A 27,970-nucleotide genomic window follows, 5' to 3' on the forward strand; every position below is an offset into this window, starting at 1 on the left:
TATTCATTAGTTACCACTGTCTGTCGTATCGGTTACCTTTTTCCTTGTAAATAAAATAATTGATAATAATTTTTTTTTAAGTTTACATATTTATGCATAACAGCTATGCATATTTTTTCTTTCTATTTTTATAAATTTTCAGTAATTATTTGGGATTAGTTTCTAAATATGTATTACCAATTATATATACATACATTACAAACTGAATTTTCCTTCTTACAATCATTTTTAAAAATTTTCAGTAATTGCTTTAAATTTGTCTTCTTCTTTACTGGCGTAGACAGCGCTTACACGGTTAAAGCCGAGTTAACAACAGCGCGTCAGTCGTTTCTTCTTTTCGCAAAGTGGCGCCCATTTGCTTCGCTGCCTTATCCATTCTGGAGAAAGCAGAACTAACGTCGCGGTGTGTTAATAATAAGTAAATTATGTACATAAGTGGAGTGGTTATGGAGTTTTGGTCACACTACTTTTGCTGGGATGTGTGTATGTGCTATAGTAGTCCGATACCGAGAGTTCCGACAAAGCGGCAGCTTATTGGCAAGAAAAATACGTTTGTAAAACTTCAGATCTAAAAATTCTAGTCCACATTTCGCGTATATATAGACAGACAGAAGGCATGGCTAATCTGTCATATACGTATATATGTATTTATGTTCAATTTATTGGACCTAATTTTTTGTGGCAGCTTTAGTATAGCCTGGTCAGGGTAAAAATTTATTACAACTTTCAAATGATTCACAAGTTTTTTAGCGCTTGTTTTCGAGAACGCTTAAGTTACATGTTTAAGTGGGGTATTTCAAATAAACAATGATCTTATGTTGGGAACTTAAAGCAACTTCAATTAAACTTCCATAACTCGATCTTCTATAACTCGAAATTCTCCACAACTGGAACTCTTGAATAGGCAATAGCGTTTAGAAGTCAAATTTCATACAAATTTCCTTTTGTCTTTTAAATTGGTACGTTATTTTCTAGGTCGCACTTTTTGGAAAACGATGAGAATTCTGAAGAAGAAAGTATTCATCCTCCATCCAAAAACGATGCAAGGTATTCTTTTATATAATTAATCAAATAAGTATAAGATTTAATTAAAAACTCCAAGTGTTGTCAAAATATTACATCGTACGTACATCAATTAGGTACATAAGTACGTGAGTATACTACTCGTATATAAGTACTTCTATCATACATACATATTACATGTAGATACATATATTAGGCTGGAAAAAAAAGGGTTGGGAAAAAAGTCAATTTTAGTCTTACAAACTTTCCTACTTTTGTATCTTTGCGCACTACTTAAAAACAAGTAAGGAAGGGATAAGTTCGGGTGTCACCGAACATTTTATACTCTCGCATGATAAAGTGACAATCGAGATACCGTTATTAGCAACTTTATTGCGAGAGTATAAAAATGATGCCCTCTGAATTACATGAAAATATCTGAGAGATTTACCGATATTTTCGGTGAAAAATTAGGATTGAGGTTAGGTTAGGCACTGAATTCTTCGTGTTGTTCGATATCGTAGTTGTGAACCGACTTCAAATAGTTATAGTCCAATCACCCGATGTTAAGAAAAGATTATATACCGAATTTCATTGAAATTGGTCTAGTAGTTCCTGAGATATGGTTTTTGGTCCATAAATGGGCGCCGCCACGCCCATTTTCAATTTTTAAAAAAGTCTGGGTGCAGCTCCCTTCTGCCATTTCTTCCGTAAAATTCAGTGTTTCTGACGTTTTTTGTTAGTCGGTTAATGCACTTTGTGCCATTTTACTTTTTAATATCTTTATTTATGTGCTTCTGTTGAGCTTTATTACAAAACCAAGACTGCACACTTAACTTTAAGGTTTATAATCTAACCCTATGCTTGAGCCGGCCTACGTGACCAAAGATGCTTGGTCAGCTAAAAGGGTTTGCGCGTGTAGCGCTCACCTGCAGCTATTTGGTTTTGGGGAGAAGACATGGTTGCGCGTGTTTCGCTCACTTAAGAATTTAGCGGATGCGCGTTTAGCGCTGTTGCACTTTTGGTTGTAATAGGACTCCAAAGTATGCAAACGGTTTGTATGTTTCTAGCATATAATGTGGGAATGGAATTTATGTAGAAGTTCATAAAATATTGTGTTAACTCCTCCCTCCGAAATATCAAGCGTCCCCGCTTGATTAATTAAAAAAATGGGATGTCGTTAAGACTTCTATGCTGCGTCCTTTTAATTACTGGCATTTGAAATGATTCCGGTTTGCTAATAATTATTTCAGGCTTTACGCGCTTTTTGCATCTGAAAATTGCAATTATGGTAAGCCCAGTACTAGGGCTAATAGCCCAATAATGAGTGAATAAACTGGATTTCACTAAAAGATTCAGAGAGAACTTATTTTTTTTAATGTTTTTATATTAAGCTCTTTCATAAGTTTTAAGGATAGAACTTCCTCGAACTGTGAATTTGAGTTTGAATGTTGGATTAAAGCAGGCAGTGGTCTCAAGCTATGTTGTTCTAAAGTTGTAAAATTCATGTTATTTATTCTTATAGTTTCATTAAAGATTCTTATCAAATATGATCCTCTAAATTTTCTAGTATTATTATTTGTAGTAATATTTCCTTCGAAATTATTTAAAAGTATTAATCCATTATTTATTTCTACAATATTTTTAACATGTTCCGTATTTGTTACGGTGCACTTATATGGTTTATTCCTTATTAAATTTTTTATACAATTTTCGTTTTCCAAATTAACAATTTGGGTTTGTTTGCAAATTTTTATTTCATTTATTATTTTACAATCTCTTTCTATACCATAATATTCTTCATTACATTTCAGTATTTTTTTTCAAAATTTATCTTTAAAATAGTTTCGTTTTTACTTAAAGGCTTAATTATAATAGATTTGCAAATTTCTTTACCGGTTTTCGGTATTTTTATCATATAAATTAGTAAGTTTTGTTTTACAGCAATTTGAACATCTGCAAAATTCAGAGATTCTTCTAACGAACCAAATTGCAGATTCTCTTCGACAAAAATTTTATTTATTCTATGAGCTTCTTGATTGTTAATAATAACTGAGTTAATAATGTTCGCTTTAGTTAAATGAATTGCTCGTTTAATATTTTCTAACTCTTCTTTGATTATGTCAATTTGAAATGTATATTGAAGTATTAGGGCGGTTTGAAATTCGTTACTACTTCCTAGAGACTTTATTATTGAGTTGCTAATTTCTGTTATATTGTTTATTCTTTCTAAAATGTTTTTGTTGATTATTAATTGTTGGTTGTTATTCTCGATTACTTCTTTAAATTTGCTGTTGATGGCTATTAAATCGTCATGGTCGAGGTTGCCAGCTATCCATTTCCAGGCTGATCCTATGTAGTCTAGTGATCTTTTGTTTTTGTATTTAGGTAAAATGTTATTAATTGTTATGTTGATATTACTGATTTCGTCTGTTATAAATGGGTAAAGAGGGTTGTTAGCTGGAATGTTTCGTATGAAGTTTCTGTTCAGTTCCAGTAATATTGTAGAGTATTCTGTTATGTTTGTCATGTGGATAATCCGGTATGTTCCTGTTTTAATTTTGCCAATTCCTTCCTCCATCATTACGATTTCTGACTGAGTGTAATCTAACACCTCAACCGAACCATCGCTTAAAATAAAGTTCAGGAAAAAGAGAGATCTAAAAATAATAAAAATGTTCTGAGTTAGTTTCGTATGCGGTCCTTGTGAACTATTTTGCCTGATTCTGTTTTTACAGTGGAATGTCTGTTTTCCTTAACTATTTCCTCTTTGTACCTTTTTGAAAGTTTTGTTCCTAATCTTTTATTCTGTTTAACAAAAACTTTGTCTCCTGTTCTATAGTCAATAGTTTCCTTTCTTTATTTGTTATGATATTGCAGATCCTTTTCCTGTTTCTCTTTTAATTTTTCTAGAACCTTTTTCATAGTTTCTTCTCTGTTAGTGGCATTTGAGGTAGGTCTACCGAAGAATATGTCAACGGGTTTTTTTCCTGTAACAGAATGAACAGAATGGTTGTATTCGTTTACAGACCATTCCATTAATTCGTCGAAATTTTTATCAGAGTGTTCCTGTTTTAAGTATCTCATAATTTCTGATATTGTTGAATGGAACCGTTCTATTTGTCCATTTACCTCGCTTTTATAGGGTGGTGCAGTGAATATTTTTATAATGAATTCGTTTTCTAACATGAATTTTATTGGTTGAGAATTAAATGTCCTTTCGTTATCGAAAACTTTAGCCTTCGGAATTCCAAAATAAAATATTATTTCTCTTAAGGGTTTTTTTATACTGTCTATACTTTTCCCGTCTATTTTCTTTATAATGGCTAATTTGGAAAACTTGTCAATAGAAGTCAGTACTTTATGTTTGTCTGTTGAGAAAATGTCTATGTGAATAGTATGCCCTGAATATTCTGGTAAGGGTTTAGCTCCTAATTTTACATTGTTTGGGTGGCGATCATATTTATTTTCCTTACAAACTTTGCATAATTTTGTTCATTTTTTTTACTTTTTTCGACATAGCGGGGAAATAATATTTTTCCAAAATCTGTAGCTTATTTTCTTTTTCGTTTCTGTGAGCACGATTATGTTCCTCGATTATTATTTTATCTTGGGCCTCGGTCTGAGTAATATCTTCAACTACTATTTGTGTGAAACGAATTTTGTAATTTGCGAAATGTAGAGGGTAGATTGATTGGATTTTTAGCATAATGTGCTCTGTGGTTTTTATACCATTGATTACCGATGGATTAAGATATTTCTTTAAAAGCGATTTTAGCGATTCTTCATTGTAGGTTGTTTCAGTTATTAAGTGCCTATGGTACGTAGGGAAAACTATTTCGAATTTGTATGAATTTTTGGAATCTTATGATATGAAAATTTGGTTCTTGAAGACGTTAATGGGTATTTCTACTGAAGAAATTAAATTTTCGGAAGAGCTGTCACTACTGTGGACATTCATTGAATTTAAGTTAGCGATTGGTGGTCGTGTGAGTAGGTCTGCGACAATGTTTGTGTTGCCTGGTTTATAAATGATTTCGTGGTTATATTCTTCCAATTGTGCCTTCCATCTCTTCATTTTTGCATTAGTATTTTTGTTGCTGAGAGCAAAGGTCAATGGTTGGTGATCAGTGTAAATCTTAACCTTTTTTGATCCGTATAGGAAGCATTTCAGGGACTGTAGTGTCCAAATTATTCCCAACATTTCTTTTTCATTGGCGGCAAAAGTTTCCTCTGCTCTGCTTAGAGTTCTTGACAGAAAGGATATTGGCCTACCGTCTTGGGAGAGTACGGCTCCTAGAGCGTAATTTGAAGCATCCGTGGTAAGCTCAAAAGCTTTTTCGAAATCTGGATAGTGAAGTATAACATCGTCTGACGTCTGACGTCAAGCAATTTTTCAGGTCTTTAAAAGCTTCTACTTGTTGTGCTGTTAGATTTAAAAGTGTCCTTTTAGACTGATTCTTGGAAACTCTTCCAAGCTCTCCTCTCAGTATTTCAGTCAGGGGTTTGTCAATTTGTGCGTACGCCTTTATAAATCTGCGATAATGTCCGGTCATTCCTAAAAAGGAGCGTAAATCATGGACAGTTTTGGGCCGTGGAAAATTTATTATAGCTTCTATCTTTTTTTGTGTAGTGCGAATTCCATTTTGGCCAACTATTATACCGAGGAACTCGATTTCCTTTTTGATAAATTCACATTTATCGAACTGTACCTTTAAATGCGCTTTTTCAAGAGTGTCAAATATAATTGCAAGATTTCTAAAATGATCTTCTTTACTTTTGCTAAAGATAATTATGTCGTCAACATAAACGTAGCACCGAACGCCGATGTGTTTCCGTAGCACATCATCCAAAGTGCGTTGGAAAATGGCAGGCGCATTTCTTAAGCCGAATGGAAGTCGAGTAAATTCGAATTTCCCATTGACAATAGAGAAGGCGGTCTTCTCAATATCTGCTTCGTTGAGAGCAATCTGATGGAATCCACTCTTAAGGTCAATTGTAGAAAAATACTTATTTGATCCCTAGATTAGTTAGAATAGTGGTAACATCTGGAATGGGATATTTATCTGGTATGGTATCCTCGTTCAATTTACGATAGTCGATAACCATACGAAATTGTTTTAATCCTGAGGCGTCTTCTTTCTTCGGTACGACCCATACCGAGAATTGTAGGGAGATTTCGATGGTCGAATAATGCCATCTTTAAGTAATTCCTCAATTTGTTTGTCTATTTCTTTTTTTAAAGGCATTGGATAGGGGTAAGTTTTGGAATATATTGGTCTATCGCTTTTAGTCCTAATTTCGGCTTTAACGTTCGTGACATATGTTAATTTTTTATCTGGTTCAGCAAATAATGTTGGGCAAGAGTTAAAGAGTTGTTTTAATCTTTCGTTATCTTCGGGACTCAAATGATTTAGCCTTAATGTAGTGTGTGCAATAGAGTTAATTGCTAACTGGTGGATGGGGTATTCATATTTATTGAGTAATGTAAAATAGTTCTCCTTAGTAAAAATTACTGCGTTTAAACTTTTCATTGTATCGTTACCTATTATGGCATCAAAGGTTCTTAACTTGGGCAAAATGTGAAATTTTAATTTACCTACTTCACGAAACGAGTTCTCTTTTTTGATTAGGAGTGAAAGTGGAAGGGATGTTAGGAGGGGAAACGTTAGTGCTGGATGAGTGCAGATTTAATCTCGACAATGTCGATGCTATTTGTTCTTCCTGACTCATTTTGTTCACTTGTTTCTGATTATTTAAATAATTTTTTTTTTTTTTTTTTACAGTGTTAACTTTTCTTTTGTTATAACAATAATTATTTCCTTTCACATAACCTTACTTACTAATAATCTTAATATCAAACTTACATAAATATCATTTGCATTTTCCTGTGTTGATAATGTTTCCTCCTTTGTGTGATTAATTTAGATTTCTCCTCTTGTAGTGGTATTTGTTCTATTGGTTCTATTTGATAATTGATTAATTTAAATCTTTCCTCTAGGAGTTGTATTTGTTGTATTGGTTGTATTTGATGAATTAATTTAAATCTTTCCTTTTATAGTTGTATTATTTTACACTTGTTTAATTTATTCTAAATTTCCCCGTCACGCACTTTTTGTTCAATGTATTTGTATTTAGCTTATGCTTTTCGTTCGGCTGGGTTGATACTGCCCGTCCTTTTTCCGAAAGGTACTAAGGGGCCGAGTACGAAATGTTATTTAGGTTTCGTCCGCGAGTATAAAAAATATTATTATTTTTTCCTCACGGTCCCTGCTCGGGCGCCACATAAAAAATAAAACAATGCGTTTTTATAAGCAGCACTATGTGCTTCTGTTGAGCTTTATTACAAAACTGAAAACTTAACTTTAAGGTTTATAATCTAACCTATGCTTGAGCCGGCCTACGTGGCCAAAGATGCTTGGTCAGCTAAAAGGGTTTGCGCGTGTAGCGCTCACCTGCAGCTATTTGGTTTTGGGGGAGAAGACATGGTTGCGCGTGTTTCGCTCACTTAAGAATTTAGCGGATGCGCGTTTAGCGCAGTTGCACTTTGGTTGTAATAGGACTCCAAAGTATGCAAACGGTTTGTATGTTTCTAGCATATAATGCGGGAATGGAATTTATGTAGAAGTTCATAAAATATTGTGTTAACTTATATAACCCTATATCTGACTCTTTTAGTTTTAGGACTTACAAACAACCGTTATGTGAACAAAACTATAATACTCTCCTTAGCAACTTTGTTGCGAGGGTATAAAAATCATTTGTTATGACGAAATATTAACAATAATGGAATTAAAATTTACCCAATGTTAGCGAAATAAAAAAATTAGTTCCAGTTTTCAACAACGACAAAATTGAGCAAATATCAAAAGCAAATACAACACCAAGATCCTGAATGTTGCTCTCAAGCCCTTCTAGTCAATAACAATGAAATTTCTTTCCATATTCATAAAGGACCAGATATCCAGATATTTTGCCTTTTCAATCCTTTTAGATTTTAGGTTGAAATAAATTTGCTTCTAACACACTTAATTTAATAATTAATTGTTCAATTAATTGTCCTTAATATGAAAACCAAAAATATTTTTAATAGTTTAAATTGTTTTATTTGGTATCTTCTTTTAATATAAATAGTATAATACTTTAGCCATTAACTAACGAGAGAATTAAATACTATATACATTTCTTCTTATTTACAAAGCACACCTTAAGGCAACATTAACTGAGATGAAAGCTTAGATTCGTAGTAAGTAATTTGCAATTAACAAAAGTAATGTTACGCTATGCCAACTTCGGCCGGTTAATGTGTTGTATATAGTACACGCACTCGATGTAGAATTGCCAACGGCCTCAACTTCGGGTAACTGTGCCATCGTGTTAGTTTGGGATTCATTCAATGTTGGCCGATAGCTCGAATCAATCGTGTTCGTCTTGCAAATTTGTGCGTAGACCTTGGCGCCGATCTTAGGCGTACGCGTGCGATTCGGATGATTGAAGTCCACGTGGTAGAGACCGAATTTTTCTCTAAAATATGTAAGAAAAAATCGGCAAAAACTTGGTAAAAAACGTAGATCAAGTTAGTATAAAATACTTACGTATAGCCACCTTTCCACTCGAAACTATCCATCAAGCTCCAATAATTGTATCCCTGTACATTTGCACCATCTTCAATGGCATCCAAAATGGCTGTAATCATTAATAAAGATCCATTATATAATATATAATAATTAAAAATTGGATAATTTTTTTCAGATACTATCAATAAATATTTCTCTGTATGCATATAGATATTTCAGACATACCGGATAGATAGGCGTTGAGAAAATCAATGCGTTTGTAATCCTCAAGGTCGCTTTCGTAGCTTACGCCATTTTCAGTCACAATTATAGGCGGATTGTCATATTCTCGCACGATCCACATTAGTAAACTGTACATGCCACTGGGAACGACCTAAAATTTGTTCATTAAAAATGTTTTCATTACAAAAAAAATTTATATATTTTTTGAAACTGGGGATTGTGGAGGTGGATTGATTACAAATATATTATTTTAGCTCGCTTCAGACTCATTTAACGACTTATTATACATACTTAAATAAGTTTTAGTTATCCAACAGTTTCTGCTGCTGATGCGGAACTTCATTCGAATTTTCTCACACATCTCTAATGTAAATTATGGTCGATGCGGATATTACCATATTGGATTATATGGGGCAGAAGCAGAAGTCTACATAAGAAATATTACTCAAAAAAACTTCTAATTCTCATCCTATAACATTAGAAGATCTTATAATGAATCAAATTCCTCAACTTTCCGACTGTTTTTTCCATTCCATGTAATATTTTTCTTTAATGAGATTTCACTTCACTCAAAATGGTTAGCGGAACTTGAGCATAAATTTATGAAAATCCCATATAATTATAAATTAATAGAAATCAAAAAATTTACATTTTTTTCGAAATAGTATATAAATTATTTTTCAAATTTCTTTGCACTATCTTATTGATACATATGTATATGGTTTGATGATGATTATGATGGATAACAAACTATATTCAACTCTCTTCCTACGCACTTTCAATTTCAAAGATCAAAAAATTAATTGATGAATATTTAAGTTTCAATTACCTTAAACACTGAGGATTGCGTATCGGGCCAGTTGGGATCTTGATCCTCGACGACGCCCATATCGTGACTGAATGACGGCACGGGAAAATTAGCAGTATTGTTTTGATCGTTGAACGTCACTCGGCTAGTTGTGTACGTATTAAGGCCAAAGAAATCCGCAGTTCCGCGTATACGAATTATTTCTTCCTCTGTGTATTCCGGTAAACGTGAACGAGTGAAACCTTGTTGTTTGCTAAAATTACCTATGCGATCGATCATGATTTGCGGATAGTTGCCACTTTTCGAGAATATCGGATGTGCAAACCAGCCCAAATAGAATTGCATAGCACGCTCAGATGCTTCGCGATCATCGTCCGAATCCGTTTTGGGTTGCATATACGATGTGTGCATAGTAAAACCGATTTTGCCCTTCTGTACTTCCTGATAGTGGTCACGATACATATGCACCACTTCGGCATGTGCCTTTAGTAAATAGTGTCCGCACAAATAGTTCGGAATTCCAGGATAATTATAGGAGGGCGCCATATAATCAGCACCATAACCATATTCACATATAAGCGTCGGTTCATTGATCGTTATCCAGATCTTTACACGATCGCCATACATCTCGAACAATAGACGCGCATAATCTTTAAATACTGGTATAATTTCGGGATTGGTCCAGCCACCCAATTCTTGTAAACGTTGTGGTAGATCCCAGTGATAGATTGTGACCATTGGTGTAATATTATAGTGCAGAAGCTCGTTAATCAGATCATTGTAGTGGCGAATACCTTCACTGTTGACATTATTCATATAGCCGCCCGGCAAGATGCGGGGCCATGAGATCGAAAATCGGTACACGTGTACGTTTAGGTCACGCAGCATTTGTACATCGCGACGCCACTGTGCGGAGGGAAATAGAAAAGTTTAATTAAATAGCGTACTCGAGGTAAAAAACCTTTTTCACTTTGGAATGCAATAAAATTTATAAAAAATATTCATATAAAGAGTCTGAATTGCAGTAGTGTAGAAATATAACAAGAAGACCTTGTCTCGACTAGTGGCTAGTGTTTTATCAATAGTTCATTAATTTGCTACATTTCCAGGTGCCTTCATTGTTTGAACTAAAGTTGTGTCTTTTATTCTTTTTGAAGGCATAATTGCTTATGTGCAAAAAGTTTGAAGCGCTCCCTTCAGTTATAGAATCATATAGAATTCATTGAACTTTCGAATGCCGTCGATAAAATCTCAAGATTTGTTTTTATCAGTCCACAATTGATAATAATATTAGCAACCCGTTGTAAGGGAACTTTTTATTTGCATTTCCGACACCTACATACATCTACTTAAGTCATGTCAATTCGTGACGCCTATCCACATATTAAGTCAATTAATTCAATTAATCCGCATTAATCGATCTTGTCAACATGTGCATATAAAATTATTCTTTGCAGTAAAATTGTGCTTACAAATTGCCACCTGTTTGAACCACTGGAATGTACTTTTATGTCTTTCATTTCATTAATGCATATTAGTTACCGCTTTCGAGTTAATTTATGGATTTGGTGAATGTAAATTTCTACTTGTATTTTATACTAGGGTGAACTAACTTGTTCTCTAGCAAATTCCAACAGTTCCAAATTTTCGTAAGTCGGCGTCTAATAATGCAAAAAAATGTAAATCAAATTATAAGTCAGTTACGAAATTAATTGAATTAATTTGACTAGAAATTATACATTACATAAAATTTTCCTTGAATTTCGGTATTGTAAAATCTTTATAAACTCTTCTGATTTATATTCTAATATTTGCAAATTTTTCGTTTTTCTTTGAGTTAGTATGTTCGTTCACTTTCCTTACTTTAAGTGATTATTGCTCTGTGCTAATTGAGGTTTAGTTAGATTCAGAAACCGACCACCCAATTTTACACACAAACGCTCAGATTTATAGCACTTTAATTTGAATGTGTAAGTAGTCTTATAGAAATTGGAAAATACAGATAAAAATGAGCATTGGATGTCATCACACTCCAGACTGCTTCGTTAATTGGTCAATAATCTTTATCGTAATTTCTATGCAATCACTTCTAATCACGTCACCTACTTGTTAATCAGAGAAAAAGTACGATAAAATATTCCTAGAATTTTAGAAATAGAAAAATAATGTTTATAAAAATAGAGCAAATCTCCCCATGGTTTTATATAAAATTAGTTGCACTTGAGGAAAACCAATAACAATTTATATATTCAGGTAATTTGGTATAAGTATGTCTAACTGTATTTGTATATTTTACCTGATGATAACTGTCACATGCAATATCCCCATTTGACCTATCAGCAATTTTTTCCGGGTAATTGTGTGTTAGATGATCCCAAATTGATTCTCCTTTGCCAGATTCATTCCAAGCACCCTCAATTTGATATGGTGACGAACCGATGCCCCAAATGAAGCCGTGAGGAAATTGTCGTTTTTTTGGTTCCACTGATGGGCCTCTGGAAATGAAAAAGTTAGTATTAAAGTACATTCAAAATAATCAAGAAACAAATAAGGAAGAGCTAAGATCAATTATCAAATATCAAAACTGGTGACATGTTTTCTGTGGATGGAAAAAATTTGTATTAATAAATGTTGTATATAACAAGGGTAAGACGAAATATCTCCTGTCCACGTCAGTGTTGACAGTCATAAATTTGAAGTCGTAGACAATTTCGTCAATCTTGGAACCAACATTAACATCAACAACAATATCCAACGCAGAATAACTCTTGCCAAAAGGTGATACATCGGACTAAGTATGCAATTGAGAAGTAAAGTCCTCTCTCGACGAACAAAAACCAAACTCTGTAAGGCACTCATTATACCCGTCCTGTTATATGGTGCAGAGGCATGGACGATGACAACATCTGATGAGTCGACGTTACGAGTTCGAGAGAAAGATTCTGCGAAAGATTTATGGCCCTGGATCGTTGGCCACGGCGAATATCGCATTCGATGGAACGATGAGCTGTACGAGTTATGCGACTATATTGACATAGTTCAGCGAATTAAAAGACAGCGGCTACGCTGGCTAGGTCATGTTGTCCGAATGGACGAAAACACTCCAGTTTTAAAAGTATTCGACGCAGTAACCGCCGGGGCAGCTGAGGAAGAGGAAGACAGGTGCTTCATTACATATTGTACAGAGAAATAATGAGATACATATAATTTCGAAATTTAAGTTGGCTAATGAGATGCCGGACCTTCAATTTAGAGATATAGCAACATTTTTAATTAACAATTATTAATTTGCGAATAAAAAAGAGCAAAACATTCATAGATACAAGAGCTATGATTGCATTGCACTGCAACCAAAATTAAAAATAATAATCACTATGAGAACACTCTTCGACGCCAACAGAAAAACTGCTTTTATTTGACTTACAATGCACAATAAAAATTCCTCAGAACAGTGATTAACTATAATCAGAAAATTACATTAATGAGTCAATTAGAACAATTCGACCAGATTTTATACTTTTTCCAAATACCACATACTATTAACATGCCACAAACTATAAAACCAATCATATTGAGTAAAGTCAGCCGAATGTTCGAAAATCCTGATATTATCTACATATACATATGGGGGGTAAGTCAAGTTTTCGCTCAAATTAATATATTTTAAGCACAAAGATACACTGTTATGAGTAAAACACCTTCCCACATTTTCATTGAGATAGCTCACATATTGGCCATTATAAGCGGTACAAAGTCACCCGGAAGTTCGATTTTCTTTATAATAGGTATATGGGGACTAAGGGAAGTATTGGCCCGATTCAACCCATTTTGAACTTACGAACACACCATTGTGAGAGAAGTATTATCCCATAATTTCAATTATATATCTTATACATTGACCGATATTTTCGATCAAAAGTTAATCCACAGGTAAAATTCCAAAGTTAATTTTCGAAATGCTGCTCACCTTAATTAATGCAAAATGTATGTTTATAGTGCAAGTAATTTTTTTAAACACAATTAACTTAGTTTCGTAAAAGCGACAGTGCCTTTTGTACAGTCATTTTATAAAAAGGATCCCTGTTCAGTCAAGGATACTTACGTTGACAAGCAGACACTTAGCGCGATCATGCACAAAAATGTTATCAAATGCAGATACAATTTCTCCATATTGCTATCAAGTACACTGTGACAATTCACTTAATTTTCTTAATTGATTTTAACGTCTCATAAAATATTTTATTTTATTATCCTCCGCTAAATGTTAAAAAACACCAACTTTTTCGCTGTAAAATTTGGCAGGAAAATTTCTTTTTCGTGCAATATGCTTTATGGCAAGTTCGACACTTTCACACCGTGTATACGAATTTAACCTAGTCGATTTGCGAATTAGTAATTTTGACGACCAGAATGTAGGCGGCCAAATGACAATAACGTGTAAGGACCACTCATTTTAAACTAACTGCCGGCAGCGACAATAACGATCGCAGCAGAGTTGACGGCGGCAGCAGAGTCAATTGAACAAACAACGCCAACAATCGCGGTAGCCGCCACCGCATTCCGCGCCCATCTCATTGACTATTTGTTTGGACAGCCATCTGCTATTGAAAATAGTTTGTTTGGTTACTGTTATGGTTACTCATGGCCCCTCGCTATGGATTATTTCTTTGGTTATTCATTAGTTACCACTGTCTGTCGTATCGGTTACCTTTTTCCTTGTAAATAAAATAATTGATAATAATTTTTTTTTAAGTTTACATATTTATGCATAACAGCTATGCATATTTTTTCTTTCTATTTTTATACATTTTCAGTAATTATTTGGGATTAGTTTCTAAATATGTATTACCAATTATATATACATACATTACAAACTGAATTTTCCTTCTTACAATCATTTTTAAAAATTTTCAGTAATTGCTTTAAATTTGTCTTCTTCTTTACTGGCGTAGACAGCGCTTACACGGTTAAAGCCGAGTTAACAACAGCGCGTCAGTCGTTTCTTCTTTTCGCAAAGTGGCGCCCATTTGCTTCGCTGCCTTATCCATTCTGGAGAAAGCAGAACTAACGTCGCGGTGTGTTAATAATAAGTAAATTATGTACATAAGTGGAGTGGTTATGGAGTTTTGGTCACACTACTTTTGCTGGGATGTGTGTATATGCTATAGTAGTCCGATACCGAGAGTTCCGACAAAGCGGCAGCTTATTGGCAAGAAAAATACGTTTGTAAAACTTCAGATCTAAAAATTCTAGTCCACATTTCGCGTATATATAGACAGACAGAAGGCATGGCTAATCTGTCATATACGTATATATGTATTTATGTTCAATTTATTGGACCTAATTTTTTGTGGCAGCTTTAGTATAGCCTGGTCAGGGTAAAAATTTATTACAACTTTCAAATGATTCACAAGTTTTTTAGCGCTTGTTTTCGAGAACGCTTAAGTTACATATTTAAGTGGGGTATCTCAAATAAACAATGATCTTATGTTGGGAACTTAAAGCAACTTCAATTAAACTTCCATAACTCGATCTTCTATAACTCGAAATTCTCCACAACTGGAACTCTTGAATAGGCAATAGCGTTTAGAAGTCAAATTTCATACAAATTTCCTTTTGTAAATCTTTTAAATTTGTACGTTATTTTCTAGGTCGCATTTTTTGGAAAACGATGAGAATTCTGAAGAAGAAAGTATTCATCCTCCATCCAAAAACGATGCAAGGTATTCTTTTATATAATTAATCAAATAAGTATAAGATTTAATTAAAAACTCCAAGTGTTCTCAAAATATTACACCGTACGTCCATCAATTAGGTACATAAGTACGTGAGTATACTACTCGTATATAAGTACTTCTATCATACATACATATCACATGTAGATATATTAGGCTGGAGTAAAAGGGTTGGGAAAAAATGTCAATTTTAGTCTTACAAACTTTCTTACCTTTGTATCTTTGCGCACTACTTAAAAGAAAATCATTTGTTATGACGAAATGGTAACTATAATGGAATTAAAATTTACCCAATGTTAGCGAAATAAAAAAATTAGTTCCAGTTTTCAACAACGACAAAATTGAGCAAATACAACACTAAGATCCTGAATGTTGCTCACAAGCCCAACTAGTCAATAACAATGAAATTTCTTTCCATATTCATAAAAGACCAGATATCCAGATATTTTGTCTTTTCAATCCTTTTAGATTTTAGGTTGAAATAAATTTGCTTCTAACACACTTTTGTTTATCCAACAGAGTTGCATTGTCGTAAAACACTTCTCATTAATTGATCAATTAATTGTCCTTAATATGAAAACCAAAAATATTTTTAATAGTATAAAATGTTTTATTAGGTATCTTCTTTTAATATAAATAATATAATACTTTAGCCATTAACTAACGAGAGAATTAAATACTATATACATTTCTTCTTATTTACAAAGCACACCTTAAGGCAACATTAACTGAGATGAAAGCTTAGATTCGTAGTAAGTAATTTACAATTAACAAAAGTAATGTTATGCTATGCCAACTTCGACCGGTTAATGTGTTGTATATAGTACTCGCACTCGATGTAGAACCGCCAACGGCCTCAAATTCGGGTAACTGTGCCATGGCGTTAATTTGGTATTCATCCAATGTTGGCCGATAGCTCCAATCAATCGTGTTCGTCTTGCATATCTGCGCGTAGACCTTGGCGGCGATCTTAGGCGTACGCGTGCGATTCGGATGATTGAAGTCGACGTGGTAGAGCCCGAATTTTTCTCTAAAATTTGTAAGAAAAAATCGGTAAAAACTTGGTAAAAAAAAACTTATCGGCATTTTTTAACTAAATTTTTTATTTAAAGTTCAATATAATTTTCGAAAGCATTCGTAAAATCATGAGATCAAGTTAGTACAAAATACTTACGTATAGCCAACTTTCCACTCGTAACTATCCATCAAGCTCCAATAAGTGTATCCCTGTACATTTGCACCATCTTCAATTGCATCCAAAATGGCTGCAATCATTAATAAAGATAATAATTAAAAATTAGATAATTTATTTCAGATACTATCAATAAATATTTCTCTATATGCAAATATATATATTTCAGACTTACCGGATAGATAGGCGTTGAGATAATCAACGCGTTTGTAATCCTCAAGGCCACCTTTGTCGCTTACGCCATTTTCAGTCACAATTATAGGCGGATTGTCATATTCTCGCATGATCCACATGAGTAAATTGTACATGCCTTTGGGAACGACCTAAAATTTGTTAATTAAAAATGTTTTCAATACAAAAAAACTGTATACATATATTTTTTCAAAACTGAGAATAGTAGATTGATCACAAAAATATTTAAGTCCGTTCAGACTCATTAAGTGACTTTTTATACTTGAACTCCACAACTTTCAAACTGTTTTTTTTCTAACATTTTTCTTTAATGAGTTTCCTCTCAAAATGGTTTAGCGGAACTTATCAATAAAGACTAATTTTAGATATACTAAAATAGATAAATAACATCTGCATAAAAGAGGTATCTCTATCTGTATATTTCTTAATTGAGCATAAATTCATGGAAATCCCATATAATTATAAATTAATAGAAATCAAAAAATTTACATTTTTTCCGAAATAGTGAATAAATTATTTTTTAAATTTGTTTGCACTATCTTATTGATACATATGTATACGTTATGACAAAATTTTTAACAAATTAAATTATTTAAATTTTTCAAAAACAGGTATAATATTTGTCTATCTCCAATCCACGAAATATCGCAAGAAGGTCTACTTTAAGATATTGAATAATTGTCTCTAAAATATGCTAATTGATTTATTATACTTAGAATTTGATTACGATGAATAACAAACTCTCTTTCTACGCACTGCATTTTCAGAAATCAAAAAATTAATTGGGGAATATTTAAATTTCACTTACCTTTAACCACGACGAACCCGAACTGTCCCAGTTGGGATCTTGATCCTCGACGACGCCCATATCGTGACTGAATGATGGGGTGGGAAAATTAACAGTATTGTTATGATCGTTCTTCGTCACTCGTTTAGTGGTGTATGAATTAAGGCCAAAGAAATCCGCAGTTCCGCGTATGCGATTTATTTCTTCCTGTGTGAATTCCGGCAAACGTGAACGAGTGAAACCTTGTTCTTTGCTTAAATTGCGTATACGATCAATCATGACTTGCGGATAGTTGCCACTTTTTGAGAATATCGGATGAGCAAACCAGCCTATATAGAATTGCAAAGCACGCTCAGATGCTTCGCGATCATCGTCCGAATCCGTTTTCGGTTGCATATACGATGTGTCCATAGTCATACCGATTTTACCCTTCTGTAGTTCCTGATATTGGTCACGATACATATGCACCACTTCGGCATGTGTCTTTAGTAAATTGTGTCCGCACAAATAGTTCGGAATTCCAGGATAATTAATGGAGGGCGCCATATAATCAACACCATAGCCAAATTCACATATATGCCAAGGTTCATTGATCGTTGTCCAGATCTTTACACGATCGCCATACATCTCGAACAATAGACGCGCATAATCTTTAAATACTGGTATAATTTCGGGATTGGTCCAGCCACCCAATTCTTGTAAACGTTGTGGTAGATCCCAGTGATAGATTGTGACCATTGGTGTAATATTATAGTGCAGAAGCTCGTTAATCAGATCACTGTAGTAGCGAATACCTTCACTGCTGACATTATTCATATAGCCGCCCGGCATTATGCGGGGCCATGAGATCGAAAATCGGTACACGTGTACATTTAGGTCACGCACCATTTGGACATCGCGACGCCACTGTGCGGAGGAAAATAGAAAAAAGATATATAAAAAATATTAAGATAAAGAGTTTGAATTGTAGTGACAGAGGAAAACATTCATTTTGCTCTGCAATGAAAAGATAACAAAGAAGACCTTGTTTCAACATTGGCTAGTGTTTTATCAATAGCTCATTAATTTGCAACATTTTCAGGTGTCTTCATTGTTTGCAGTAAAGTTGTTTTATTATTTTCTGAATTAATTTCGAAGGCATAGTTGTTTGTAGGCACACAGTTTGAAATGGTCCCTTCGGTTCTAAAGTCTTATAGAAATCATTGATATTTCGGGGAGGGACTTGTTATTTTCAATTCCGACACCTACGACTACTTAAGTCATGTCAATTCGTGACGCCTATCCACATATTAAGTCAATTAATTCAATTAATCCGCATTAATCGATCTTGTCAACATGTGCATATAAAATTATTCTTTGCAGTAAAATTGTGCTTACAAATTGCCACCTGTTAGAACCATTGGAATATAATTTTAAGTCTTTCATTTCATTAATGCACATTAGTTACCGCTTTCGAGTTAATTTATGCATTTGGTGAATGTAAATCTCTACTTGTATTTTATACTAGGGTGAACTAACTTGTTCTCTAGCAAATTCCAACCGTTCCAAATTTTCGTAAGTCGGCGTCTAAAAATGCCACAAAATGTAAATCAAAAAAGTCAATTACGAAATTAATTGAATTAATTGGCCCAGAAGTTATGCATTTTTCGTTTTTCTGTGATTTAGTATGCTCGCTTACTTTCTTTACTTTAAGTGATTGATGTTCTGTGCTAATTTATATTTAGTTAGATTCAGAAACCGACCACCCTATTTTACACACAAACGCTCAGGTTTATAGCACTTTGATTTGAATATGTAAGTAGTCTTTTAGAAATTGGAAAATACATATAAAAATAAGCATTGGATGTCATCACACGCCAGACTGCTTCGTTAATTGGTCAATAATTTTTATCATAAATTCTATGCAATCACTTCTAGGCGTGAAAGCTCTACGTTACAACCGCAGAAACTTAGCAAACATTTGCATACCAGTTTCCAGTTCAAATTATAACTCGTAATCGACTATATCATAAAAAAGTACGATAATATTCCTAGAATTTTGGGGAGAAATAATATTTATAAAAACAGAGCAAAGTTTCCCTCTTTTCTATATCAAAATAATTGTACTGTGAGGAAAGTATATGTACATATATTCAGTTTATATGGTATAAGTATGCCTAATTGTATTCATATTTTTTACCTGATGATAACTGTCCGATGAAACATCCCCATTTGACTGATCAGTAATTTTTTCCGGGTAATTGTGTGTTAGATGATCCCAAATTGATTCTCCTTTGCCAGATGCATTCCAACCACCCTCAATTTGATATGCTGACGTACCGATGCCCCAAATGAAGTCGTGAGGAAATTGTCGTCCTTTTGGTCCCACTGGTGGGCGTCTGTAAATGAAAAAATTTAAATTAAAATTGTAATAAAAAAACCTAAATAACAAACAAGTAAGGCTGGATTACAATAATATTTGGTGTTCTTGTTAACTTATATTATTGCTCTTATAGTCGATATTTTACTATTTATTAATCTAACTAACAGAAACCGGTAAATTCATCTTAGCTATGGGAAAAAACGATAACCACAATTTTTACAATCGAAAACATGTTCACTTAATCTGGTTTTAGATCAGTTTTCCGATTGATTGGCCGATATTTTCGTTAAAAAGTCAAGCATAAGCACTGAAGTTCCGATTTCGATCAGTTTTGAGGAGAGATGGTGTTGAAGACACTATTTGTAAATACAAAGTTTTACTCCGATCTCGTCACGGGTGCTTGATTTATGTATATGTATATTGTACAGTGAAATAATCAGATAAAATTTCGAATTATCTTATTTAATGGGATGACGTACTTTTGATTTTGAGATATAGTAAACTTTTCAATTCACATCTAACAATTATTAATTTGCGAATGAAGAAATGGCAAAATATTCATATACACAGTAGTTATAATTAAAACAGTATAATAAAATACAATAAAATATAATAATAACTATGAGAAAACTATTTGACGGCAACAGAGAAACTGCTTTTATTTGAATCATAAAGCACAAGCAAAAATTTCTCAGAACAGTGATTGTACATATATATGTAATCAGAAAATTACGTTAATGAGTCAATTGGAACATATACATATGTAACTCCAAATCTTATTGCTGACAAGTTAATTTAATATAGCATTATATATTACTTGTATATATTATATAATAATATGAATAATAATGTGTATTTATTATTGTTTCCTTTTTTTAACAGAATTTCAAGCACCGTGCCTTCTATCTATAGACTAGTTGAAAATATGTGCATATCTAGGTATTTTAAAAAATTATTGAATTTAAAAAAAATCCTCTGCTAAGTATCCGAAGTCGCCGCAACAGCTGTTACCATTAACCCACTAAAGTGAACACGAATTTGCGAATATTTTGACCTTTTCGGAAACACAGAAATCCACCTGTGTTGGTGCGATTGTCCGCTTGAGAAGTGAGTAATTTCAGTTTATTTCTGTTCTTTTTGTTTATTTTTATTTTTTTTTTTAATTTTCCAGTTAGCGCCGAAAATGTAACGTGCGCACAGAGTAATAACCTGAATGCTTGACATTGCCGTGCACATTTTAATTGCCGACGCACACACATGCAAATGTGCGCATGTTTATGTGAGTATATCACCGGCGGCAAAGACGTAAAAATCACTTTTATTCGACTACGTCGGTCATTTGCGTATTTATTTGGATAAGTCAACGCAATAGATTTACAGAGTCAAGCGGGTTTCGGCCGAAATTACCTTGATTTCTTTGTTTACATTTTTTAAGCTAGTGCAACAAGTTCTAACACTCATACATATAGAGGCATGGCACAGGTGCTACGTGTATTTAGGTGCGCGGGTTTAACTGATTTTATTTGACAGGTTGGAGCGCCAAGTGTCGGAATTAGCCAGTTTAATTGTTATTAAACAATTAGCTTAACTATATTATTGACAACATGCATACAATCAGACAGTATAATATGTTATGTACATATGTACATATGATATACAAGAGCTTGATTGAACCACTGATAATCAGGGGTTTTGCCTTAATAAAGCTTTTTGTTTGGTTTTTTTATCAATTGTGGTCTTGCAATTGAATATAATTATTAATAAAAGCTCATAATAAACACAATTTAAAATTAACGTAATTCCTCTAAATCTACAAAGTATACTTATTTTAATTGTCTGAATATCACAATGTTAATATACACACATGATATATACATACATATGTACAATACGGAAAGAAAAATTTTAATCACTATTCAGCAGTGAATGTAGACATAACCAACGCTTAAGTTATTGACAAACATATTTACTCATTAACTTAAATTGAACCAAAGCAATTCATTATTTCAAACCATTCACTGTCATAGATATAGCGATCTAAATTCAAATAAAGCCGACGGCCTTGACATCCATTAAGTAATCACTCTTATTAGTGAGAATAAGCAGTGGAGCTGTAAACCACACCGCCACTGACAAAAAGTACACGGAATTAGAATTAGTCGTGTGTCTCGCTGTGTGGCATGTCAGGCCTTGACAATGCTAGGAAAATCAAGCGCGCGTGCCATGAAAGCACTTAAAGCAACAGCTGTTCGCTCTTGCAGAGAAAGATTGTCGCATAAATCGTAGATATAAAATGCGAAAGAAAATTTCAATTGCAAATGTACCTACATATATGTACGTAACTTAATATATGTATGTACGTACGTGCATATTTAGCGCAAAAACAATCTAGTTCATAAATCGTTTCTAAAATCCAAAATAAAAGTGATTGGTCGCAGAAATAACATTTGTTTTTTGTTGAAAGTTATCTCCACTGAAAATCTTTAAATGATTGATGAAATTATGAATCGAAGTACTTCAAAAAAACTCGTTACTCTTTGCAAGTACGCAACAAATGCACTTTTAGTTATCAAATTTGCAAGTCTGTAGACATCTTGATTAGTTAAATGCATATTGACACTCGGTTATTTATTGTTGTTTTTTAACATACTTTAAAATCCAATTGCTGCATGAACCAAATGATGGGCAATAAAAACGGTAATATTTACTTAAAGATATTCTCAATGTTATACGAGACTCAGAGTGATAAGATCTATACGCCTTTAAGCAACTTTAGTATAATAAAATAAAATTAGTGCAATCTTATCAAACATCCATTTGAGCACTGCACACACCTACACACATATCCGTATAATTTTTGTTGTTTTATTATTTTATTATTACATTGTACAATGTGCAGACAAGTGATTTACTTTATAATAAATTCACTTTGGAGTTGCTTCACGGGAAATCTCAATATCATAAGCACGGAAAATGCATTCTGCTAAGAACAATGGATTGTTTCGGTTTGACTTCGTAATTAAGTAAACACGAAACTGTACACGAACAATGTCTTGCTGAGAAAAGTGTGCTAAAGTTAATTCATCTCATTCGTTAGGATTTGAAACTACTTCAAACTTTATTAATCATTTGAAAATCAATTCGCTGCTCAATTAAACATACACAAAAGTAATATTAGTCTTATATTATATTTTTCTTAAAAATAGCGTTAAAATGAACTTGGATATTGAAAAATACTAAGTCATCAATAATTTTTGACTTAAGGGATCGTCTAACTGTGAAATTTTCGAAAAATCGATTTTTTTTGTTGCATTATCGGATAGTATACACTGTAATTCTCTCAAATTTTGAAATCGAAATTCAAATTATTGCGGTCACTACAGCGTTTTTTGTAGAAAGGGAACAGAGTGAGGAACGGAGCGAGACAATCTTTAAAGGCGTTTTTCTCAGAATGGTGTTTCTCAAAACGGTTTCCACTCTTAAAGGAGAGTTTTGAAGATATCTGGTTCCAATTCGGAGAAAACATACTTAAGGTCATTCACTATAGCGCTTTTTTTTTTGTTTTTTGAAATCTTCCTTTTTTCTACGAAAAACTGTCGAAAGAAAGGCCAAGTTCGATAGTTTTGTACAAACCGCCGCTATTTGTCAAATTTCAAAAAAAAAGCTTCCATAGCGCGATATCGACTTTCCCACAGATTAATAATATTTTGAAATGTTTGTTTTAGATTAAAATTACGCCTGCAATCGTGGGCACTGTGCAGGACCTTTTTTTACGTGTAATTTTAGCAATTTATTAACTATTATACACCCAATAAATAAACATAAAAAAAAAATCATTTTGTATTCGTCATGAATGTATTTATTTATAAAAGACCCGACCGATTAGTTAATCTCAACATTAAAAAAAATCGTGGAAATATGAGATTTTTCGTAGGGTCACACTGAGACGATCCCTTAATATTTTTGATTTTATTTGAAACAAAAATCCAGTAAAATTTACGAAAATTGCTTCAGTTGTGTTATATATTTCGATTTTTATCGCTCATGTTGTGTACTCCATTTGCATTTTTTAAAATTTTTTTTACAACGAAATGCAAATAATTATCATTTCTAATTACAGGCAATTCACTTGACACAATATTTGCATATTCTACAGCTGGTATAATTTCAAAGTTCATTTTTCGAAATGCTGCTCACCTTAATTACAGCAAAATGTATGTTTGTAGCGCAAAAATTTTTTTTATTAACTAATTTTTATAAAAGCAACCGTGCCTTTCGTACAGACATTTTATAAAAAGGATCCCTTTTCAGTCAAGGATACTTACGTTGGCAAGCAGACACTCAGCGCGAAGCAGCACAAAAATGTTATCAAATGCAGTTTCAATTTCTCCATGTTGCTATCAGGTACACTGTGACAATTCACTTAATTCTCTTAATTCTTATTACGCTATATTTAGCTTTTCTCACGAACCGTTATTTACTTTTTATACAATATGGAATTATAGTAGCTATTTTTTGGCTTGACAAACGTCTTAATGTCTCATAAAATATTTTATCTTATTGTTCTTCGCTAAATGCTACTTGTAGATAATTATTTGCACGAAATTAAAACACCATATTTTGTTTGCTTAAAAAAACACGAACTTTTCGCTGCAAAATTTGGCCGCAAAGTCTCTTTTTCGTACAATATGCTTTATGGCAAGTTCGACACTTTCAAACCGTACATACGAATTTAACCTAGTCGATATGCGAATTAATAATTTTGACGTTTCTTCAAGCCAGACTGTAGGCGGCCAAATGACAATAACGTGTTAGGACCACTCATTTTAAACTAACTGCCAGCAGCGCAAATAACGATCGCAGCAGAGTTGACGGCGGCAGCAGAGTCAATTGAACACACAACGCCAGCAACAATCACAGTAGCCGCCACCGACGCTGCCGCTGCCGCTGTCACCGCTTCGCAACGATGAAAAAAAAACCTGTCGACCGCGATCGTAATTAAATGCTCGTAAGTAACTGCGCTTGCTACTGAGCACATTCAGAAACGTCAAATACGTAACGCAACAGCAAATCTTAGAAAGGCGTTCAGAACTGCTTGTATTGAAAGCTTGTGCAAAAACACAGTTAAGTATGTCAGTCTGTAGGTTAGGGCTACCAATATTAGCGGTCAGTGTCGATCGCCCCATTCGGGATATGTAATCAATAATCGCAGAGATTGGATTATATTTAGGGGGAATACGTTAAGTAAAACTTCGCCTTGCTTCAGCAACAATTATGTCCAAAACTTTCAAAATATAAAGGTATAAATAAGGATAAACTCGAAATACATAAGAAAAGCTTCCGTACCAATAAATATCAAAGTATATCTTACTAACTACAGGGTTTGTCTGGAAAGTAAAAGGACTGATTTTCTTCTGCAGCGATTGTATTTCGGAGCGTGCGCGCACTGACTGGATTCGGTAGAGGGCGTTCCTTGCTAACGAACGAGCGGCTGGTCAGTTGTCTCCGACCGCTTGGAGAGTCAGGACAAACATTTTCACGCGGCGTGTTTCTGTTAAAGATGCAAGCCGAAAATGCATTATTCGTTAGAGCAGAGGTACGCGATTAAATTCTGTGTGAAACGTGGTAAATCTGCGACAGAGACGTTTGAATAACGTAATGACAGGTAACGAGTCACGGATCTTTGAGAATGATACCGATACAAAGAGGCAATCTTCTAAGTGGCACACGCCGGCGTTTTCTCGCCCAAAAAAGGGAAGAATGAGCAAATCCAAAATGAAAGCGATGCTCAACGCCAAGTTTTACGGGGAAGTCCTCAAGAGACTCAAACGAATGGTCAATCGAGTCCGACAAGACATCGCCGCCGATTGGAAGTTGCACCACGACGACGCCCCGGCTCACACCGCCTTTCTTGTGAAAAGCTACCTAATCAAGGCCGGCAACCCAACGCTTTCGCAGCCGCCCTACAGTACAAATGTGGCCCCCGGACTTTTTTTGCTTCCTTGCCTGAAAAGGCCAATGAAAGGGAATCCGGAGAATGCCTTCCGTGACCCTGTATAAGAATGTCATACAAAAAATTTCAAAATAATAGAGCATAAAAGACATCTCTAGTCGATTACTATAATGTAGTTAAATTTAAATAATTATTTAATTGAGTTTCGCCCACTTTCCCACTAATAATTTTAATTTTAAATAATGACCCTGCTCTAATTAGCAAGCCTTATAAAGCTATATCATCCAATTCAACATCGGTAGTGGAAAGTTAAACTTAACGCTCACATAACTACCGTTAACGTCCATTTTCTTATACAACATATTGTATATATACATACATATGTATGTACATATGTATTTGCCCACACTCGGAACAACTTCGGCTATTGCTAATGAAAAGTGTGACAGGTGCTGCCGTTAACCCGGCTGGTAAACGTCTCAACTAGGTCCCTGTCCCTGTCCCTGTTACTGCCAGTTACCTAACGAATTACTCAACGGATGCATAATAACAATTTACTTTCCTTTTACTAAACTATAATGCATATGAATATGTATGTGTGTACTTAGAATAGATCCCATAGATCATTCAGAATTTACACGGTCACCTTTTTATTATTCCATTAACAATAACATATTAAATTGTTATGTGTTTTTTATTATGTACATATTCGGTGCAACTTTTGCTACCGTAAACAAGTCTTATTGCAAATTGAGCCAATGACTTCTAGACTGGAAAATGAGGGGCTAAATTCGGTGAACGGGGCTGAATAGCAAGGGGGGAAGAACGGCTCACGTGTTGCGGCGGCTATTTCGGCGCAGTCAGTGAGCAAAACACGCCCTCTTATACACACACACATATGTACATGCATCTGCTTTTGCTTTGATTGCGCATAAATTAAGAATGTATAACGTCATAAGTCATTAGGGGGTTTTGACACCTTTCTCGACTGGTTTTCGGCAAATAAATTAGCATCCAAATGATTTGTCCCAATGCACAAAAATAATGCGAGGGAAGAGAGGTAGGGGCTCCCAAAAAATTATATATCAATTATGCATACATACATATATTCACATGTACGTATGTATGTATGTATGTAAGCCGAGAATGAGTATTCTTTGGAAGATTTGTTTGTATTTATGTTCGTTGTTTTGAGAAAAGCTATTTTAGTTTTTAAATAGAAGAAGCTTAAATTGGCTGGATTTATATAATTTGCGGAAATAATTCAAACACGTCTGTCGCACTAATTGCTGCAATTGGTTTGAGTGATAATTTTACAAGTAAACCGATGTGAATAAACACGGATTTAATTTGAAATTATTTCTATGTCCGCGTTGGCGGTCAAAGCCAAGGCATACTTAGGTTAGATTAGCAGCTAACAGTTAAAATGTATTAGTAATGCGAGCATTTGCAGAAAGGCCCAGTTAAGTTTTTCAGTTGCAAAAATATGTACACATACATATACATACTTATATATGTACATATATGTTCATACATTTGTGCTTGTTGTGCATAGAGTTGTCAATGTTATTAATAAGGGTTTGCGGTAAACCTGCAAAACATCGCCCCCGTGACGCCAAGTTAAACAGTTCTTGAATACAAAATAAAACCCTTTGGAAAATTCAGTTCATCCCCTCAGTATATGTTTAACTGCTGTTCAGGTATTTTTGTACTTTTTGCATAACCACAAATAGATACAACTTCGAATAGCTTGACTCCTTCCCGCGCAGGTCAAATGCTTAATCACGTATTTCTTCTGTTTTCTGTATTGCGTTCTTTCCACAACCGATCGCGAAATCCCGACGAAACTTTTGCATAATCCACCATCCATTTTGGAAGCCATAAAAGCACGTTTCTTTTGTAAATTGGTTTTTGCAGAGCCACATTTTATTTAATTTATGCATACATACATACATACATAAAAGTGAATGTGTATCTGTATGTCCCTTTTATAGAATCGTAAACTGTACATTTGATCATGTGATGATTTTTAGCAAAGCAGTTAGTTGTGCATGAACCGAACAAGGTTTATTAGTAATTTGTGAAATTCATATTCATACTGCTTCATATTGAACAGACAAAGGCTGTGCTTTTCCTGTAA

The 27,970-nt window shown here is 33.9% G+C and overlaps 2 protein-coding genes across 2 annotated transcripts; both read right to left on the bottom strand.

Moving 5' to 3' along the window:
• Positions 1-8,085: 8,085 nt before the first annotated feature.
• On the bottom strand, positions 8,086-14,039 carry LOC120778621 (myrosinase 1-like). Its single transcript, XM_040110504.1, has 6 exons — positions 13,712-14,039; positions 11,906-12,104; positions 9,631-10,515; positions 8,805-8,952; positions 8,598-8,688; positions 8,086-8,526 (listed from the first exon to the last, which is right to left on the bottom strand). Exons 1-6 carry the CDS (start codon positions 13,777-13,779, stop codon positions 8,238-8,240), a joined length of 1,680 nt encoding a protein of 559 aa, XP_039966438.1. The 5' UTR covers positions 13,780-14,039; the 3' UTR covers positions 8,086-8,237.
• A 1,892-nt stretch (positions 14,040-15,931) lies between these two features.
• Positions 15,932-24,669, bottom strand: LOC120776645 (myrosinase 1-like). The gene is made up of 6 exons (XM_040107478.1): positions 24,203-24,669; positions 19,695-19,893; positions 17,537-18,421; positions 16,712-16,859; positions 16,519-16,609; positions 15,932-16,374 (listed from the first exon to the last, which is right to left on the bottom strand). Exons 1-6 carry the CDS (start codon positions 24,268-24,270, stop codon positions 16,086-16,088), a joined length of 1,680 nt encoding a protein of 559 aa, XP_039963412.1. The 5' UTR covers positions 24,271-24,669; the 3' UTR covers positions 15,932-16,085.
• Between the last annotated feature and the right edge of the window lie 3,301 nt (positions 24,670-27,970).

This window comes from Bactrocera tryoni, chromosome 5 (genome assembly GCF_016617805.1).
Source record: "Bactrocera tryoni isolate S06 chromosome 5, CSIRO_BtryS06_freeze2, whole genome shotgun sequence".
In the NCBI taxonomy this organism is placed as follows: Eukaryota; Metazoa; Arthropoda; class Insecta; order Diptera; family Tephritidae; genus Bactrocera; species Bactrocera tryoni.

Coding starts and splice junctions, on each gene's coding strand:
- LOC120778621 (XM_040110504.1), bottom strand. CDS start 13,779: ATGGAGAAATTGTATCTGCATTTGATAACATTTTTGTGCATGATCGCG. Junction 12,105..13,711: donor CTAAGTGTCTGCTTGTCAAC/GTAAGTATCCTT, acceptor TTTCATTTCCAG/AGGCCCATCAGTGGAACCAA. Junction 10,516..11,905: donor CATGTGACAGTTATCATCAG/GTAAAATATACA, acceptor CCCTCCGCACAG/TGGCGTCGCGATGTACAAAT.
- LOC120776645 (XM_040107478.1), bottom strand. CDS start 24,270: ATGGAGAAATTGAAACTGCATTTGATAACATTTTTGTGCTGCTTCGCG. Junction 18,422..19,694: donor CATCGGACAGTTATCATCAG/GTAAAAAATATG, acceptor TCCTCCGCACAG/TGGCGTCGCGATGTCCAAAT. Junction 16,860..17,536: donor CGGGTTCGTCGTGGTTAAAG/GTAAGTGAAATT, acceptor AACAAATTTTAG/GTCGTTCCCAAAGGCATGTA.